Source organism: Odontesthes bonariensis, chromosome 20 (assembly GCF_027942865.1).
Source record: "Odontesthes bonariensis isolate fOdoBon6 chromosome 20, fOdoBon6.hap1, whole genome shotgun sequence".
NCBI lineage: Eukaryota > Metazoa > Chordata > Actinopteri > Atheriniformes > Atherinopsidae > Odontesthes > Odontesthes bonariensis.
The window spans coordinates 3,442,852-3,463,238 of NC_134525.1; the positions used below are offsets into that span (position 1 = coordinate 3,442,852).

General features: G+C 39.9%; 1 protein-coding gene across 4 annotated transcripts in view; it reads right to left on the minus strand.

Moving 5' to 3' along the window:
- The window catches only part of asap1b (ArfGAP with SH3 domain, ankyrin repeat and PH domain 1b), a 102,192-nt gene that overhangs the window by 53,474 nt on the left and 28,331 nt on the right, over window positions 1-20,387 (minus strand). For all 4 annotated transcript variants that reach the window (XM_075452769.1, XM_075452772.1, XM_075452770.1 and 1 more), the window contains exons 2-6: window positions 18,496-18,568; window positions 12,389-12,534; window positions 4,123-4,197; window positions 3,708-3,757; window positions 3,413-3,542 (exon numbers count right to left, since the gene is read on the minus strand). In XM_075452769.1, the coding sequence (XP_075308884.1) occupies window positions 3,413-3,542; window positions 3,708-3,757; window positions 4,123-4,197; window positions 12,389-12,534; window positions 18,496-18,568 (474 nt within the window). The remainder of the gene's footprint in view (window positions 1-3,412; window positions 3,543-3,707; window positions 3,758-4,122; window positions 4,198-12,388; window positions 12,535-18,495; window positions 18,569-20,387) is intronic.

The following is a 20,387-nucleotide window of genomic DNA, read 5'->3' on the forward strand; positions in this document are numbered from 1 at the left end:
GGTTATTCTGTTGTTTAATCTGTTGAATGACTCATTTGGAATTGATTGTGTGATTGTATTAAAATTGGCTTGAACTGGATCTTTTAGGTGCCTTAGAGGAGACCTGATAAAGGCTGTGTTCGAAACCGCATACTACATACTACATATTTCCATACTGCATACTCATCAATCAGACAGTATGCAGAGTGTTTACCCACAATGCATTTTGCTCCTGCCCGAGCCGATATCAGCCGGCCTGAAGCTGATTTCTCTTAAGCTCTAAACTCTGTAAACTTTAGCAACATTTGAAACATTTTCAGGTGAGAAAGTAGTCGTTTAGATCCCCAACGTGTTGAAAACCTGACAAAATACCGGCTGTTTACAATTTTGTTCCCACGAATTCGGCGCTACTAAAGCTAGCCGCAGTGAGCAACGCACTTCCGGTTATTTTCACAAAAATGAAATACCCGTTGCCTTTTATCACAGGGAAAGCCATTACGATACAATCGGTGCTTTTGTTTTGAAAACAGGAAGTGAACCTACCCTCGTTGTAGCTAGCTTGAAACTGCCGTTTTGACAGGAAATGACCATCGGCGACGTCACGTTACGTTGCATCTTGGGTAGTTTGAGTATGAGTAGTAACCTTATGATGCGTACCCAACATTTCGGAGAATCTAGTATGCATCTGGGAATATCTCGCTTACTCAAACTCGCATACTAACTCAAAACGTTAGTAGGAGTAGTAGGAGAAGTATGCGGTTTCGAACACAGCCAAAGTGTAGAAACTCAGCAATCCTGACTTTAACGCTCCCCATTGGAGCGTTCATAAAGCAGAGGTTCACAGTGACACAGCTGCTGTAAAAGCACCCACCATGTGTGAGAGCCAGGATAGCAACACGTGTGATCTGCATCTGGTTGATCACATACACATCAACAAACACAAGCTAGCAGGAGCTAGGTGGCATTAGGAGACCATTCTTCTTCAAATCTAGGTTAAAAACCTACTTATTTAGGATGGCTTTTAATGCCCAGTAGTATGATGGCACTTTTATCTTATTTGATTTTGTTGTATTTTATCGCTTTCACTGTTCTTTTATTTGTTTTTACTTATTCTTCTCTTTATTTATTACCTGCTGTAAAGCACTTTGGTACATCGTAAGGATTGTCTGTAAAGGGCTGTATAATATATAATAAAATACATTTACATTCAACCTGAAAGGGTTGAGCTCATTTCCGGGTGAGATCACCGAGACTACCGATCAATCAGATTTATTTCTTATTAAGGGTTCCTTCACTTCACCGGGCTGATGTGACTCATCTGATCGTCAGCTTCGATTCTAAATATCCGATTTGTGGTTCTTGTGGTTGCTATGCAACCTGAGTTGTGATTTAACATGGCTTTTTCCTTACACCCACGTGCTGACTGCCATGAACCCGGATCACCACTACAGCTCTGCTGGCAGCAGCAGTTTAGTTGTTTAGCTTTTCTCCTCCATCTTGATCTTCTTCCTTAACTTTCAGAGTTTGGGTCTGGTGCATCGGCTCCCCGGGATGCAGAATTCCAAGATGAAATTATAAAGAGTTACGGAAAGGGACACGAGGCAGCGGTCTATTATTCTATGATGATTCAGTCTCTTGGCAACGGGCCCATTTCAGCCCTGCAGAAGACGTGGGAAAGGGATCTGAACCTGACATTTAGGGATGAAGATTGGAACAGAATCTGTAAAAATATTAAAGTAGTTTCAAGGGATGCAAGAGTACGCTTTTATTGGACTAGATTATTTAGATTAGGATTATTACCCACATCAAGTCTGAGGAAGGTAGTTTAGTTCATGTTTTATGGTCATGTGATAAAATCCAACAATTTTGGACTAATATTTATGATAATTTGTGTGAGATAGCAGAGATACAATTAGCCATTTAGCCCTAGATTATTTATTTTGGGTGATCGTTCAGTTCTGACAGGACAGGATAAACATATCAAAAGTTATGTCCAAACCAGTGTCATGACTGAAGTACTTATCAGGGGATAGAAGACGGAGGGGGTGCCCTCTCTTTAAGAGTGGGTGGTCTGGATCTACATGAAGCAAAGTGGCGCAAAAACTTTTTAAAGAGCTCCTGAAAGGGGTCATATAGTGGAGAGGTGCACGTTTTAAGTAGTGGTGGATAAATACATAACAGTGCTTCTTCTTATTGTTATTCATTGGTCACTTTATATTTTTAAACTGTTTTTTAAATAGTTTTTTAAATTTTTAAGATTTTTTTTAAAGTGTTTATAATTGTATAAACATTTTTATTGCTTTATTATGTCTTGCTACTGGATGCTTGAATTTCCTTCGGGATCAATAAAATATCTATCTATCTATCTATCTATCTATCTATCTATCTATCTATCTATCTATCTATCTATCTATTTATTTTCTGTTAACCAATCATTTCTCTGACGTAGCGCTTATTTTACTAATTTGATGTATCGACCTTGTTTGGAGCTGTTTTCTGTGTTTAATTTTGTTATAGTTAATTTATGTGTTGTTTACATTGATGCAAATAGTGCAGCGACATGAAGTAGCTATAACCAAAAAGGGATCAGCATGGATGGTGGTGGCTTGGGAGGGGTTTCTTTGCTGGGGGGGTTACTGTTGTTAGTGTACTGTTGAAATAATGAAAATAAAAAATGTTGAGGAATGGAAGGATATAGTTAATGAATTATACTTAATGGAAAAAAATGACTTTTTCACTTTGCCTACAAATGAACAGATTTAATAAGTTGTGGTCAGAATGGGTCTCCTATGTACAACAGTCACGGCCAGATTTAACGTGGAGTTAACAAATTGATAGATTTGGTTTTTGTGGTGGTGTTTTGTCTTTTTGTTTGTTTTATTTATCTAACTCTTGGGATTTACTTGTTTTGTTTTAGTTTTTCTCATAATCTGATACACAGCTCTACTGTCTAAGGAAAAGGTTGCTCGGTCTCCTGTTTATTTTATTTAATATTTTATTTAATTGTTTAAAGAAACCCAGATGTTGATGTCCCAACATACCATGTACATTTCTGTTACATCCCTCTGTAATTTTTATTTTAATAAAAAAAAAAGGAAAAAAAATGGGAAAAAAAGTAAATAAAATAAATAAAATAAAATAAATGAAATCATACTAAATATAATAATAAAAAATAATAATAATAATAATTAAAAAATAATAATAATAATAATAAAAATAAAAATAAAATTAATTAAAAAAAAAAAAATCACAAAGAACTGTTTTCATGTTGTTTTCCGTTGTTGTTGGGTATCTGCTGTAAATGCGTCTTTCAGTTGCTTTCACTTATGACCGTTCGAACATGACATCAGCCAGTTTGAGCTTGGCTGGTAATGTGAACCCAGGCTCCTTATCCAGATCGCTGTGCATTAAATCCAGGTGTAAAACTGCTCACCTCACACATCTGGAGCTGGAACAAGCGGCGCTCTTTCTCCATCTCCTCTGCGATCTCAGCCCCGGTGATCTCAGTGCGGATCATCCCGTGCTGCTTGGCATGCTCTCGCTTCTCCTTCTCGATCTTTGTACTGACACAGAAGAGAAGAAAAGTCACCTCTTTGTCTGGACTTACATTGTATGTGCTCATCTGCTTTGTGAGGAGGCATTTCTGCAATGCACCTGGAGGGTCCAAACAGACATTTTTCAGTGCTCTATAATAAGCAAGCTTGTGCATTATGCAATCATCCACTTACAACTTGGCCTCGTAGTCTTTCCATGCTTTGTCAAAGGGTTTCTTTATGTCCTGCAGACACACAAGAGGGACAAGACTCAGCAAACTACAAAGAGGTCACTGTTGGGACAGAGTTATTTACAGGTTGACCACGACTTAATGCCTCGTTCCGCTAACGATTCGCGGCCCGAAAGCCCTGCCAGTGATCACGCCCCCTTCTTCGACCTCTAACATGGAGAGTTCATGACAGAGTTAGTCGCCGCTCGCCCCAAACACAACACAAAGGCAGTGTTTACTCCGGCCAGATTTATAGCTGAAGAGAGAAGGCTTCTCTGGCTGCTCCCTTAATCACAGGCACAAAAGTTTAGAGATGGAAAGAGACACGCTGATGAGGCATTTACCCGCAGAGAGACGCACGCTTCCACAGTAAATCTTACCCCTTTCACGCCTTTCAGATCCCCCTTCAGCAGAGAGTCCAGGGTGAAGATCACATTGTGGCTGAGGCTCTGGAGCTGCAAGAGGACACAGAGGAGCAAACGTGTGAGGAATCATCGAAAAAAAAACACCGGGAGACGACCACACTGGAAAAAAATCAAAGTCTTACCAAGTACATTTGTCTCATTTCTAGTCAAAATATCTCATTAAACTTAATATAAGACACAACTGCCTAACAAGTACTATTTCAGCCAGATATAGGGACTTGTTTGAAGACAATACATCTGGAATATCTTGTTAAATGAAAAGGTTGAGTCACATATCATATGAAACAAGCTTTTTTTTTCCATTTGAAGAGGTTTTTAAGCTAATTTCAAGATCACTTTTATCTCAAAAGTCCTAAATATCACATCTTATTTCAAGAAATCTTGACAAGCCGATTTTCACTAGTTCCATTGGCAGATTTTTTTGCTTATTTCAAGCAAAACCGTCTTGTATTTGTTGTTTTTCTTACTTATTTTTGGAGGGGCATTTTTTCCAGTGTCCTCTTTGGACCGGAAAGGTTAATAATCGCTCATTTTTTTACCTTTGACCTGTCCTGAGCAGGAACATGCTGTGCTGTATCTGCATGTACTTCTTATTTCTGTCTCTTTGTGTTTAAACTTCATGTCAGATCAGAGCTGTGAATGAATGTGGAAGCTGCAAACACATCTTACTCTGAGGCAGACGCAAATAAAGCAAAAGGTGCCATAAAAGCTACAAAAAGTAGCTGAAAATGCTCTTGACAATCTTTACAAGCCGATTTTCACTAGTTCCATTGGCAGATTTTTTTTCTTATTTCAAGCAAAAACGTCTTTTATTTGTTGTTTTTTTTTACTTATTTTTGGAGGGGCATTTTTTCCAGTGCATCAATGAATCAGGCTTCTACACACATCCTGTGTGAGCAGAGGAAGCTTCATGGAGCTCAACATGACCCCTGGAACAGCAGTTTCATTTAGCCACAAACATGAGAATGAAGCATGACATAAAAATGGATCGAAAAACATCCTGCTGCCAACATTAAATATGTGTTAATTAGGGCTGGGCAACGATTCAAATGTTTAATCTAATTAATCTCATGATTTCCCTGATTAATCACGATTAATCGCATTTGTACGCAGAATCCAAAAATGAATCCAAAAGTAGTGTATAGCTTTTAGCATTTAGCTTTATTTTAAATGTGCTGCCATATGAATGAAAGTGCCATAACATTTGTTGTGCAAACACACTTTTAACATCAGCATCTTTCTGTAGTTTTTATGTAGAAGCCTCGCTCCACTGTCTGTTTCCTTGAATGACTTGCTGCTATCAGTTGTGTGTTTTGCCTTTAAGTGATATTTTAGACTGGAACTACTACGCTGAGAAGACAATTCAACTTGGCTGTAAATGCAGGAGGTTTTTTAAAATTTATGTTGAAATACATGCTTTTATGTTGAAACAAGTAAAACAGGGAGTAGCGCCGGCTAAAGTGATCAGTATTACTTTGATTTTTTATTGGTACCCGTGACAATACTAAGAATTCTATTTCTTTAATGATTACAACAACTAATGTCGTCTTTTACTTTGTTTACACGAACATGTAGTTCTACAGTGCAGAAAGCAACAGACTTTTACAATAATAACATAAATAATAAAACCTGAGTTAATGCGCGATAAAATATTTAACGGCGTTAAATAATTAACAAGTTAACGCGATAATAACGAGTTAACTCGCCCAGCCCTAGTGTTAATGTGTTCCCGATGAACTCACTACTTCCTCTTCGTCCGATGTTTAAAAAGCTGAGAAGTTTAAATTATAAAAAAGCTTTTGCAGGTTGAGTGGAAATAAAACACAGCCAGAAAACATTAAGCTGAGCCATGTTTCTGGCCTCCTGAGGAGTCTAAAACCTCCTCTCCTTTCTGACTGCAGAGAACAGAAAACTGAGAGAATGATGCAAAAGATGGCAGCTGCTTGATTCATGTCATTCAAATAAGCAAGGAAGAAGGAGGCAGCAATCACAGGACACTACACTGAAATGAGCTGGGAATGAATATAGTGTCGTGAGATTCTGTCTTCTAACTTCTAAGCCGTTTTCCTCAAATTTGACTTTAGATTCTTGAGATGTGAAGGTGGGGGGCACACAGCTACTGCCCTCTCCCCGTTCATGGGGTGGCTGAAATGAAGGCGTTTCTAAGATGGCTGCCAAACTGAGACACTTAGCAGAGGCTGTGTTCGAAACCGCATACTTCTCCTACTACTCATACTGACTTTTTTCCCGGATGCATACTAGATTCTCCTAAATGTTGGGTATGCATCATGAGGTTACTACTCATACTCAAACTACCCAAGATGCAACGTAACGTGACATCGCCGATCGTCATTTCCTGTCAAAACGGCAGTTTCAAGCTAGCTACAACGAGGGTAGGTTCACTTCCTGTTTTCAAAACAAAAGCACCAATTGTATTGTAATGGCTTTCCCTATGATAAAAGGCAACGGGTATTTTATTTTGTGAAAATAACCGGAAGTGCGTTGCTCACTGCGGCTAGCTTTAGTAGCGCCGAATTCGTGGGAACAAAATTGTAAACAGCCGGTATTTTGTCAGATTTTCAACATGTTGGGGATCTAAACGACTACTTCCTCACCTGAAAATGTTTCAAATGTTGCTAAAGTTTACAGAGTTTAGAGCTTAAGAGAAATCAGCTTCAGGCCGGCTGATTTCGGCTCGGGCAGGAGCGAAATGCATTGTGGGTAAACGCTCTGCATACAGTCTGATCGATGAGTATGTAGTATGGAAGTATGCAGTATGCAGTATGTAGTATGCAGTATGGAAGTATGTAGTATGCAGTATGCAGTATGCAGTATGCAGTATTTAGTATGCCGTATGCAGTATGTAGTATGTAGTATGTAGTATGCAGTATGCAGTATGCAGTATGTAGTATGCCGTATGCAGTATGTAGTAGTATGTAGTATGCAGTATGTAGTATGTAGTATGCAGTATGTAGTATGCAGTATGTAGTATGTAGTATGCAGTATGCAGTATGTAGTATGTAGTATGCAGTATGGAAGTATGTAGTATGCAGTATGCAGTATATAGTATGCAGTATGTAGTATGCAGTATGTAGTATGCAGTATGTAGTATGTAGTATGTAGTATGCAGTATGCAGTATGTAGTATGCATTATGCAGTATGTAGTATGCAGTATGTAGTATGCAGTATGCAGTATCCAGTATGTAGTATGCAGTATGTAGTATGTAGTATGCAGTATGCAGTATGTAGTATGTAGTATGCAGTATGCAGTATGCAGTATGTAGTATGCAGTATGCAGTATGTAGTATGTAGTATGTGGTATGTAGTATGCAGTATGCAGTATGTAGTATGTAGTATGTGGTATGTAGTATGCAGTATGCAGTATGCAGTATGCAGTATGTAGTATGTAGTATGCAGTATGCAGTATGCAGTATGTAGTATGCAGTATGCAGTATGTAGTATGTAGTATGTGGTATGTAGTATGCAGTATGCAGTATGTAGTATGTAGTATGTGGTATGTAGTATGCAGTATGCAGTATGCAGTATGTAGTATGTAGTATGTAGTATGTAGTGAAATATCAGGTTGTTTACCTGCCAGATGCTCGGCTGTGCTCACCAGTTCGTCTAAAGGCTGATTCATACTCGGCGCAACCTCGCTCATACTAGCTGGTCGCAAATGGCGCAAACGGTCACGTGACCCAAAATTCCGCCACGCCCCCCTTCGCAAGCTAGAAAATCCTCGCGCGGCGCAAGGGCGTGCACACAACTTTTTTTCTGACTTTGCGCGCGCTCAACCGGAAACAGCTGACCAAGAAAAAGAAAAAATGAACACTGCAGAGACCGCGGTGACCGAGAGGGTGCGCCTCTACAAACATCTGTACGACACGTCTATGAAGTTACACTGGGACAACACGGCAGTTGTCAGCTCTGAGATACATTCAGTTCTACACCCAGAGTAAATTCATTCCGCATCAGATGTGCCAGCCTCTGCTGACGTGACACCACAGGTGGCATTGTGTATGCTTTTCTTCGTATGCTTTTCAGCTTGTTTCCTCAACAGTGACGCTCGCTGGTCTGGAGAGAACTGCAAATGTGACGCATTCTCGGCGCAAACTGCGCTTATGAGCTGAAGGAACTGTGAAGGGGCTGGCGCTTTCGATGACGTCATTAATGGTTCTCGAGCCAGAACAGTTGCGCGTTTGCGCCGAGTATGAATCAGCCTGTAATGCGGACGTAAACAATTCAAAGAGCATCGTCGAGGGTTTCTACTTCAGCAGAACAATGAAGCTGAACATCGTTTTGCATTCAACTGCCCCAAAATACCAGAGAAGCAGAAGAAGAATGTCGGTGGAGCTCAAATGTCATGCTGACAATAATTGTGACATGTTGGGTGATAAGATGGTGAAGGCAGCTCAGCGGCAGCTGAGTTTAAAGAAGACACCGAGGCCTACTTTGGATTTTATGAACCTACCCAAGATTAAACACTAATATCATGGACCACATCAGCTGATTTACCCTGAACTCGCATCTAAAACTTAAAGGAACACAGCAAACTTTAGTATTTTGAGGCTGTAGCACAAACTGAGTATAAAAAGAACTTTATTATCATTATTATTATTGTTGTTGTTGTAATCCAAGAAGTGAAAAGGCGCTTTTGACTTGTGCCTGAGAAGAATCACCCAGTTTGGCATCTTTCATTGCTAAGAAGTCACTGACGTGTTCAGTTGTAGAAAGTAATGGGTTCAACAGCTGCTGAAGGCCTTGAAGCTGTGGTAAAAACTTCATTTTGGCACGCAAAAGCCAAACTAAAGCCTGAATAAAGGGCCGAGAGGAAAGCGAGATGAGCTGTGAAGACGACGGTCTTCAAAAAAAACGAGGATAAAGGGCACTGAGATGCATCCAATCATGAACAAGAGAATCTTAAATCAAACCGTGAGCCAAAGTATGGGCGACAAAACCAAAACACTGAGCTGCAAGATGCTAAAACGCTGCTAACAGATGAAGGGACGTGCTGACGTCGGGGGAATAATTCTCTGGAGGTTTTGTTGCTCCAAGCAAGCCATTCTACATTACACAGAGTCATTTGATCTTGTGTTAATATGAAAGTAGTGATTAGTGCAGCTTTTAAGCTTGGAGCTTAGGGGATGGAGAGAGAGAAAGAGGAGCACAGCGTTAGCTTCCTCTGAAAGAGGGGGAAAAAAAGACCTAAAAATACCCGAGCGTCGTCTTTTTGCTTCAACACATTCCTCCTGCTGCCGACAGAAGAAATCAGAAGCTCAGTCCTGACGAGTCTGTGGAAGAATTAGCAGAAGCCCGACGAGTCCTGCAGCTCTTGTTGCTGCAGCTTTGCTCAGCAGCTCTAACCATGAGGATCAGCAAGGTCATTTACAACAGTGCTAAGCATTTAAGTCCCTTTAGCTGTTAGCCAAGTCTACACGGACTCACAGCAGCAGTCGAGGGAGTAAACAACGCTTAATGGGCATTAATGTGCTGCTTAAGTGCCTGTCTTGCATATAGCTAACATCAGAATCAATCCTTCAGTGGCCGGCTGCCGGCGGGCTCTAACAACCAATCCTGGAAACTGTCTCCGTCTTTGCTTTCTCCGACCGCAAGGTTCTTTTTTTTTATTTTTATTGATAGATAGATAAAAAAAGTATATAAAAAAATGTATGTAACTATTTGTGCATACAAAAGAAATAAAATGAGAAATTAAAAAAATATAAATAAAAATTCAATCACATCAAGTGCTAATACATAACAAAACACCACACATTTTTCGAAAAGGGACAATACTTTTTTAGTTTCCCACCCTTTTTTAACTACTCTTCAGTTTGTAAATATCCTAACTATATAAATATATGCCATATATACACTTCCTAAATATCTAAATAAATATATAATCACAAAATAGATATATACTACACACATATCCTTGTAAACATAAATGTAAATTAGAATATATATATATATATATATATATATATATATATATATATATATATATATATATATGAACTATCCCCATAAATAAATATATACCACATACTATTTAAATTACAATATAACAATTAACCCTATTCTATTCATATATTTATCCCTCATCGTCCTTACTCATCGTGTTCTTTAAACAGAATTATATTTGTATTATTTCTGTCTCCAGACTGTTCCACAAAGTCCCCACACAGCTCGATACGCACATGCTTTTCATATTTATTCGGACCTTTTGGTTTTTTAAAAATTCTCAGAAATGTGAAGAAGATGCAGGAGAGCAGGTCAACTCTGTGACTGCACTGGAAAAAATTCCCCTCCAAAAATAAGTAAAAAAAACAACAAATAAAAGACGTTTTTGCTTGAAATAAGCAAAAAAAATCTGCCAATGGAACTAGTGAAAATCGGCTTGTCAAGATTTCTTGAAATAAAATGTGATATTTAGGACTTTTGAATTAAAAGTGATCTTGAAATTAGCTTAAAAACCTCTTCAAATATATAAAAAAAAGCTTGTTTCATATGATATGTGACTCAAAACAATTTGTTTTCAAGACTTTTTCATTTAACAAAATATTCCAGATGTATTGTCTTCAATCAAGTCCCTATATCTGGCTGAAATGGCGCTTGTTAGGCAGTTGTGTCTGATATTAAGTATAATGAGATATTTAGACTAGAAATGAGACAAATATACTTGGTAAGACTTGGATTTTTTCCAGTGTAGCACATGTAGGACACCCAGGACGCGCTCGGTTGATCAATACTCGTCTGCCGCTCGTGCACATAACGGCCGCCCTCAGGGCGCAGCTAATGGAAGGTCTAAAAACCTCAATGACGAGCGCCAAACATGGCTTTGGCTTTCCTTCAACATGCAGGTAGCGCCGACAGGTGATCTGTGTTGTTTCTGCACGGACACACATGCGCACACGGTCGTTCGTGGTGCTGCCAAGAGTATTTATGGCGTCTAATCTCGCTGTCAGCCTCAGGAGGAGAGGCAAACAGGCTCTGGCTCTTCTTCCAAACAGGGAATATCCAGTCCACAGTATTCGGGGCTCAGGGGTAGATATTTCCTCTGTGTCGGCCACCTTTATTCAGCCGGTGATTGATGAGGGCGTCTCGTTCAGATAAACCGAACCCGTCACCTGATGTAATCCTAATCTATATAGACTATAGATTAGGATCTATAGATTGACAGACTATAGATTAAAGCTCTGAATGGTCCAGGACCAGAACACATCAGGGACCTCCTGACCCAGTATGAACCTTCCAGACCCATCAGCTCATCTGGATCCGCTCTTCTATCAGTTCCCAGAGTCAGAACCAGACATGGAGAAGCTGCATTCAGCTTCTATGCTCCACATGTCTGGAACAAACTCCCAGAAAGCCTCAGATCAGCTGAAACACTAAAAAAAATCAAAGTCTTACCAAGTATATTTGTCTCATTTCTAGTCAAAATATCTCATTATACTTAATATAAGACACAACTGCCTAACAAGCACCATTTCAGCCAGATATAGGGACTTGTTTGAAGACAATACATCTGGAATATCTTATTAAATGAAAAAGTCTTGAAAACAAATTGTTTTGAGTCGGATTTCATATGAAACAAGCTTTTTTTTTTCATTTGAAGAGGTTTTTAAGCTAATTTCAAGATCACTTTTATCTCAAAAGTCCTAAATATCACATCTTATTTCAAGAAATCTCGACAAGCCGATTTTCACTAGTTCCATTGGCAGATTTTGTTGCTTATTTCAAGCAAAAACGTCTTTTATTTGCTGTTTTTCTTACTTATTTTTGGAGGGGCATTTTTTCCAGTGTGTATTTAAGTCCAGGTTGAAGACACACCTATTTTCAGCTGCATTTGACTAAAGCTCCAAATCTGAAGCTTGAGTTTCAAAACTTAATCACATTTTATCTCATTTTATCTATTGTTCTTATTTCTTTCTTTTTTGTTTAAAATTTAAATCATGCCTTTCATTTCTGCTGTTTTAATGTCTCTGTAAAGCACTTTGAATCGCCCTGTAATTGAATTGTGCTGCACAGATAAACCTGCCTTGCCGAATCTCAACCTCAAACTCAAATTCTAAACCACTTATGCAGGCGAAGACAGGAACAACAAGCTGTGTAAGGAAATTTGCCCTCTTACTATCCTGCCCTTGGAGGCAGGAGCACTCAGCTCGGGCTCGCCATCGCTAAGCTATCGATTTCCCTCTGAGTGCCGACACGCTGGACTCACCAGGTTCTTCAGGAGGGCGGACAGCTCCTTGGTGAGCGAGGAGAACTTGACGAAGGCCGTGCCCAGGTCAGGGTTGTCCCGGCTGATGAAGTTGCTGCCGAATTTGTCCAGAGCCTGGGCGTAGTTTTCCTCATTCTGGACATGATCTGCGTTTGAAGGAGAGAAGAAACGATTAGCACGACAGCTTAGCTCAGAGCGCTGCCGTTGCTAGGTCCCTACGGGGTGCGTTGCATTCGTGCTGCGAGTGTGGAGGATGATACAGATTTTAGAGACATGTACAACTGCAGCTCTCATGTCATGATGCAGTGCTGCATGAGGATCCGAAGAAGAAGAAGAAGAAAAAGTAGAACTAGAAAGCTGCAAGCAGCTGTATGCGGGACCGAGGTGTGCGCACGTTGGGGCATGCGCTGGACGCTGTAGTCGCGCAGCTCTGCCCACACGCACGACATCCTCTGTGTACATACGAGCACATAATAACCCCAATGCAGAGGGGTTTTTGAACATTTCTAGGGGGCGCCACTGAGCCATTTGCTCCGCCCACAAACGATACCCTTTACATACGTACGAGGTCGTCAGGGTGGACGTGTGTACCAAGTTTCATGACTTTGCGACGATGATAAGGCTTTCAAATCACAAACGCCATCACATGATTTTCACCGCCTGGCCACGCCCACACCGTTCAGAGTTTGGAAAAGTTTCCCATAATTTTTGTCCCCCCATGTCTTAAGAGTAACCTGGCCAAGTTTGAAGTCTGTAGCATTAAATATGTAGGAGGAGTTCGATCATATGCAAGGCGTGGAATCGGGCAAAAATGGCACGAAAACGCACCGTCCATCCAAAATGGCTGCCTTCCTGTGGACGTGGGACCATGGTGGCATGAGACTTTTTTGTGCGTCTGGGCATGATGAATGAGTTTACCGAATTTCGTTGTCCTACACGAAACTAACCCCAATGCGGGGACCATTTTTAAGCATCGTAGGGGGCGCTACAGAGTCAATGAGCGACTCCCAAAAATATAAAGTTTAGATTCTTTCATGTCGTCGACTGGCAGGTGGCGCTCGCAAAATTTCAAGAGTTTTCGAGCACCTTTTGCAAAGAATCGGACGAATACGGAAAGAAACTCTTACAGATACATTAGGTGTATCCAGGCCAACCAGAGGGCCAAAATACCCTCATGAGCTTTGAAATAAATAACCAGCTGGCAGGTTGTGGCATATTTCTGCTTTGTTTAGGTTCTCAAAAGCAAATGTTAAGCAAAGCTTTTTATTCTGGTTATTTATGTCTGTTTGGCTGGCTCCAGCGCTCTCTGCACACTGAGGTCATCTGGACCGGTCGGCGTGCAGTTGCAGCACAGATGGTTCCCTTCATGCAGGGAAAGCTTCGATTCTGAGGAACTAAAACACGAGAAAAGGCCCAAATGAAAGGAGTGTTACAAACACAGAAGCAGTAAGCAGTTTGAGGAAGTGAACTGTGCTCGGGGGCATTTGGGGCATGACTGCTGATGGAGCGGGACTGATCGATCCCTGCCTCAGTGCCTCTGGGCCACACACTCCTGATCACAGCCACTAATGCTGGTTCAGCACCGACACTTTTTCACTGAGACCTCAAAAGTAAAAGTCTTTAGAACTTAATACTAGGGCTGGGCGAGTTAACTCGTTATTTAAATATTTGATCACGCATTAACGCAGGTTTTACTTATTTAATTAAAGAAAAAAATAAAGAAAATCTTCAATTTATTTGGACTTTTGTGCCTTTAATGGATAGGAAAGTTCAGAGAGACAGGAAGCAGGGGGCAGAGAGAGGGGGAACGACATGCAGCACAGGGCTGTCCGATGCGGGACTCGAACCGGACTCGACCACCCCTGTTTTATTATTTATTTTATTATTGTAAAAGTCTGTTGCTCACAGGCTTTTATTTTGTAAAAGTCTGCTGCTGCGGAACCGGAAAAGAAAGTAATCGGCGGATCCACCAAACATGGAGAAGGGTACGGAACTTTTACTCGGCCATTTTCATTTTAAAGTTCTTCCAGACGGCGGAGTCGACAGAACCAAAGTCATCTGTAAACACTGCCAAGTTGAATTGTCTTCTCAGCGTAGTAGTTCCAGTCTAAAATATCACTTAAAGGCAAAACACACAACTGATAGCAGCAAGTCATTCAAGGAAACAGACAGTGGAGCGAGGCTTCTACATAAAAACTACAGAAAGATGCTGATGTTAAAAGTGTGTTTGCACAACAAATGTTATGGCACTTTCATTCATATGGCAGCACATTTAAAATAAAACTAAATGCTAAAAGCTATACGCTACTTTTGGATTCATTTTTGGATTTTGCGTACAAATGCGATTAATCGTGATTAATCATGTGATTAATTAGATTAAAGATTTTAATCGTTGCCCGGCCCTAACTAATAATAATAGTTGCAGCATGATCTGGTGAAATTGCCACGTTTCAGCTGTGGTTGATGAGGTCTGGGGGCCTTAGATCAGGAAGCCATGAGCAGTTTGCATGTTTGAGGCGGCTAATCTGCTTTTATTCTGTGTCCTACATGTTGACATCAGGGTCAGAGTTAACCCGAATAACAGAGCAGCAGCAGCCACAGTAATGGAAAGTGTGCCGGGTAGAAATAACCTGGAAGTAACTCCGCCGTCCTTTCTGTAGAAAGGTAACGGCTGAGTGCATCCATCGCAGATTCAGCCTAAATATCACGGGAGAGGAAACGCAGAGAACACTGTCAGCCCTGTTTGGAGTGAGTTTCCACGGCAACGAGCGCTCAGAATGGTTTGAAGCTCTGCAGGGTTCTCGTCTCAGCTGACCTCCCTCTCAGCTCTCCTCTCCACTATTGGCAACAGTCGGAACACCTTCCCCCTCCACCTCCTCTCCATCAGCAACTTAACGACGAGGACAGATGGCTCCCCAGAAGATCCAGACATTTTGTTCTGCTGGCGTTCACTCCGCACCAAGACGACTGGCTATTGTCAGAATTCCTAAAACAAGTCTTTTCTGGTCAGAAAAGTCCCTTATTTGTCCTTGTGTTGCTGCTCATCACATGTAGGAACTTTCCATTTGCAGGATCGCTTGAGTTTTGCTGCCACATCTGTGTTATTGTGAGCGTCCCTCCAGCAAATCGTTTGGTTCCAGGTGTGTGTGTCTCCGAAACTTTTGAGAACGCAGGAAATATCAGCGCCGTCCAAGGCTCCTCGTCCCCGAGCAGTTCTCTTCTAGATGTTGTTCTAAAACATTTTGTCTTTGGACAAAGAAACGTCATAAATTGCATCCTGTCGTCCGGTCCAATGATCAAAAAAGTAGTTCCTGTAGTTCAATAAAGTGAGATTAGGTTTAACCTAAAGTATTAAGTAGGGCTGGGCAACGATTAAAATGTTTAATCTAATTAATCACATGATTTCCCTGATTAATCACGATTAATCGCATTTGTACGCAAAATCCAAAAATGAATCCAAAAGTAGTGTATAGCTTTTAGCATTTAGCTTTATTTTAAATGTGCTGCCATATGAATGAAAGTGCCATAACATTTGTTGTGCAAACACACTTTTAACATCAGCATCTTTCTGTAGTTTTTATGTAGAAGCCTCGCTCCACTGTCTGTTTCCTTGAATGACTTGCTGCTATCAGTTGTGTGTTTTGCCTTTAAGTGATATTTTAGACTGGAACTACTACGCTGAGAAGACAATTCAACTTGGCAGTGTTTACAGATGACTTTGGTTCTGTCGACTCCGCCGTCTGGAAGAACTTTAAAATGAAAATGGCAGAGTAAAAGTTCCGTACCCTTCTCCATGTTTGGTGGATCCGCCGATTACTTTCTTTTCCTGTTCCGCAGCAGCAGACTTTTACAAAATAAAATAATTAATAAAACAGGGGTGGTTTGTGGCGTAGTGGGTTGAGCAGGCGCCCCATGTACAGAGGCTACAGAGGCTGATTATTCACAGTGTGAATGGATGTGTACCATTTAATGTTAAATAGTTCCTGTATTGATTCCTGATGATTAATGTGTCCTTACTGCAGACCTTCTAATCAAAAGGTTCTTTAAAACCTCTCTTTTGGATAACAATCTATCCATTTTCTTAACAGCTTGGCCCAGCTGCCAAGGAGAGGTGCGAGAGGTGGGCGACACCTGGCAGGCCGTCAGGCCATCACTCCGGTCGATTTACAGTCACAAACAAACCTAACATGAATGTTTTTGGACAGTGGGAGGCCGGAGAAACCTGGAGAAACCCGCGCAAGACGCAGAAAGACCCCAGTTAGGATTCAAACCGCCAACACAAGGGGAACAGATACTTTGCTTTCAACCATTTTCATTTTTCTTTTGCTTCATAAGCAAGTTAGTCGGTCATAAACCAGCTTTTTTTTATACTTGTGCATATGTAAAAGATAGATAAATGTTAGCAGATCTGAGGTTTATATCACACAGAGAGAGCTGATAGATTTAGTGTTGCAGGTATTACAGATTAAATTTAGATTAAACTTCGATTAAACTAAAAAAAAATGTAGATAAAGACTTGTTCAGCCTTTTTCTAACTGTGCTGTCATGACCTTTAACCTTTAACATGCTGACTGAGGCCCGCAGAGTCTGAGATGTAGCTCTTTGGGTTTCTGACCTTGGGGTGACCTTTAACCTTTAACATGCTAACTGAGGCCTGCAGAGTCTGAGATGTAGCTCTTGGGTTTCTGACCTTGGGGTGACCTTTAACCTTTAACATGCTAACTGAGGCCTGCAGAGTCTGAGATGTAGCTCTTGGGTTTCTGACCTTGGGGTGACCTTTAACCTTTAACATGCTAACTGAGGCCTGCAGAGTCTGAGATGTAGCTCTTTGGGTTTCTGACCTTGGGGTGACCTTTAACCTTTAACATGCTAACTGAGGCCTGCAGAGTCTGAGATGTAGCTCTTGGGTTTCTGACCTTGGGGTGACCTTTAACCTTTAACATGCTAACTGAGGCACGCAGAGTCTGAGATGTAGCTCTTGGGTTTCTGACCTTGGGGTGACCTTTAACCTTTAACATGCTAACTGAGGCCTGCAGAGTCTGAGATGTAGCTCTTGGGTTTCTGACCTTGGGGTGACCTTTAACCTTTAACATGCTAACTGAGGCCTGCAGAGTCTGAGATGTAGCTCTTGGGTTTCTGACCTTGGGGTGACCTTTAACCTTTAACATGCTGACTGAGGCCCGCAGAGTCTGAGATGTAGCTCTTTGGTTTCTGACCTTGGGGTGACCTTTAACCTTTAACATGCTGACTGAGGCCCGCAGAGTCTGAGATGTGGCTCTTTTTAGGTTTTATTCTGACAGACTTCCTCTGAGATAAGGAGCAGATTATTCTGCTCCGACATGTAGAACCTTGGAGCTGAATGTGGGTGTATTTTCTTTCTTTAAGCTCATTAAACGAGCAGCTCCCAGATCCCTCCAGCTTGCTTATCCACAGTCTGAGGCGAGACCGAGGTAAACCTATTATTTTTCTGCGGAGAACAAACAAACAAACGTCTCAAACTGTCAATTTACAGGGAGGAGGCTGCTCTCAGAAGAATTCAGTGGAAAATGACTGAAGATCCACGTCAAAGCAACCAGCAGAACAAACTCCGATGCTTTCTGGGACAGCACAGAAATCCTCTGGAGATGCTTCTTTACACTGGAAAAAATCTCAATCTTACCAAGTATATTTGTCTCATTGAGTGTCTCATTACACTTAGTATCAGACACAACTGCCTAACAAGTACGATTTTAGCCAGATATAGGGACTTGTTTTGATACAATACAACTTGAATATGTGATAAAGTCTTGAAAACATCTTGTTTTGAGTCATATTTCACGTGAAACAAGCTTTTTTTATTATTTGAAGAGGTTTTTAAGCTAATTTCAAGATCAACTTTATCTCAAAAGTCCTAAATATCACATCTTATTTCAAGAAATCTTGACAAGCCAATTTTCACTAGTTCCATTGGCAGATTTTTTGCTTATTTCAAGCAAAAACATCTTTTATTTGTTGTTTTTCTTACTTATTTTTGGAGGGGCATTTTTTCCAGTGTAGGAGAAGGCTGTGACAGCGCAGATAAACACAAGCCGGAGCACAATAAGCTGGTTAGAAACATGTCGTCTCACCTTGACCTGAGCTGTAAATGGCCTTCACCGACTTCTTCACCTTCTGGAGGGAGGTGCGGTCCTGGTCCAGCGCCTGAGAAAAGAAGAACCTTTTTAAAACATCTGCTGGTGGCTCCATGCTTTAAGAAGATGCTTTAGAACTCTTAAAACCAGTAAATCATCACTGCAGCACTGTGATTGCATCACTTGTGAAATATGACCTTCGTCACAGTGGCTCGTGTCTGCCATCCTCGCTCTTTCAGAGATTAATACTCAGAGTTTAACAACCGAAGCCTCGGTTCATTAAGTTAAAATAACCACAAATAGAGGGCTGACTGCTTTTCACTTTCTTTCATTTTGTTTATTTCAAACGAGCAATTCACTTACATATCTCCTGTCATCTTGCTGGTTTTGTACATGTATATATTGGTGTATGCATGGATATATATATTTATATATATGTAGAGATACATATTGCAGCGCTCGTGTTAGTTTGGGGTGGGATTTTTTTTTGTTTGTTTGTTTTTTGTTTTGTATGTTTTGTTATCAGTTTTGTTTTTCTAATGTTTGTACACTTACAACTGAAAAACCAATAAAAATAGTATTAAAAAAAAATAATAAAAAAATAAGAAGTTAAAATTAAAAGTGTGACGCTTGCTGAGTCATAGATGGAAATATCGTGTACAGTAATTCTACAATAAATGTTGTAGAATGATTTAAAAATAAATTTAAAAAAAATTAAAAAATAAATAGATAAATAAAAAATAAGAAGTTAAAATTAAAAGTGTAAATAAATTAAAAAAAATAAAATAAATAAAATAACAAATAAGAAGTTAAAATTAAAAGTGTAAATAAATAAAAATAAATAAATAAATAACAAATAAGAAGTTAAAATTAAAAGTGTGACTGCTTGCTGAGTCACAGATGGAAATATCGTGTACAGTAATTCTACAATAAATGTTGTAGAATGATTTAAAAATAAATTTTAAAAAATAAAAAAATAAATAGATAAATAAAAAATAAGAAGTTAAAATTAAGTGTAAATAAATAAAAAATAAATAACAAATAAGAAGTTAAAATTAAAAGTGTAAACAAATAAAAAATAAATAAATAAGAAATAAGAAGTTAAAATTAAAAGTGTGACTGCTTGCTGAGTCACAGATGGAAATATCGTGTACAGTAATTCTACAATAAATGTTGTAGAATGATTTAAAAATAAATAAATAAAAGATAAATAGATAAATAAAAAATAAGAAGTTAAAATTAAAAGTGCAAATAAAAAAAAATTAAAAAATTAAAAAAAAGAAGTTAAAATTAAAAGTGTGACTGCTTGCTGAGTCACAGATGGAAATATCGTGTACAGTAATTCTACAATAAATGTTGTAGAATGACAACATTTATTGTCAAGAAAAAACACACACACATAAACGCTACAGATCATGTCGACATTGGTTAGAAAACAAAGCTACCGAAGACAAAACCGTTCAACCGAGTCCCCGACGTGGCTTCACACGAGGAAAATCTGAAGCCGCGCCACATTCAAACAGCTCGTAACTCACATGCGCCCGTTAGAAATCAAACATCCGACACGTTTAGCTCATCACAGCCCAGAACTGTTCATTTCCTGCGTGGTTCTGCTCGCTTTCCACGTCTCATTTCTGTGAAACAGGCTGCGATGAGCCCGGCCTTCCACAGAGGAGCATCTCGAGTCTTCTGCTGCTGCACCACACAGGAGTAATGAGAGAAGAATTTTCCATGAGCAGCAAAAAAAAACAAAGATGTTCTGATCCTGATGCTTTTTAAAGCGCTAAAAGACGTGCGAATGTACTCAATGCAACAAAATAAAGAGTTACAAGAGAAATCTAAACTTCATCTAAACCCAAAGAGGTGTAATTATTATGCTACAGTCGGAT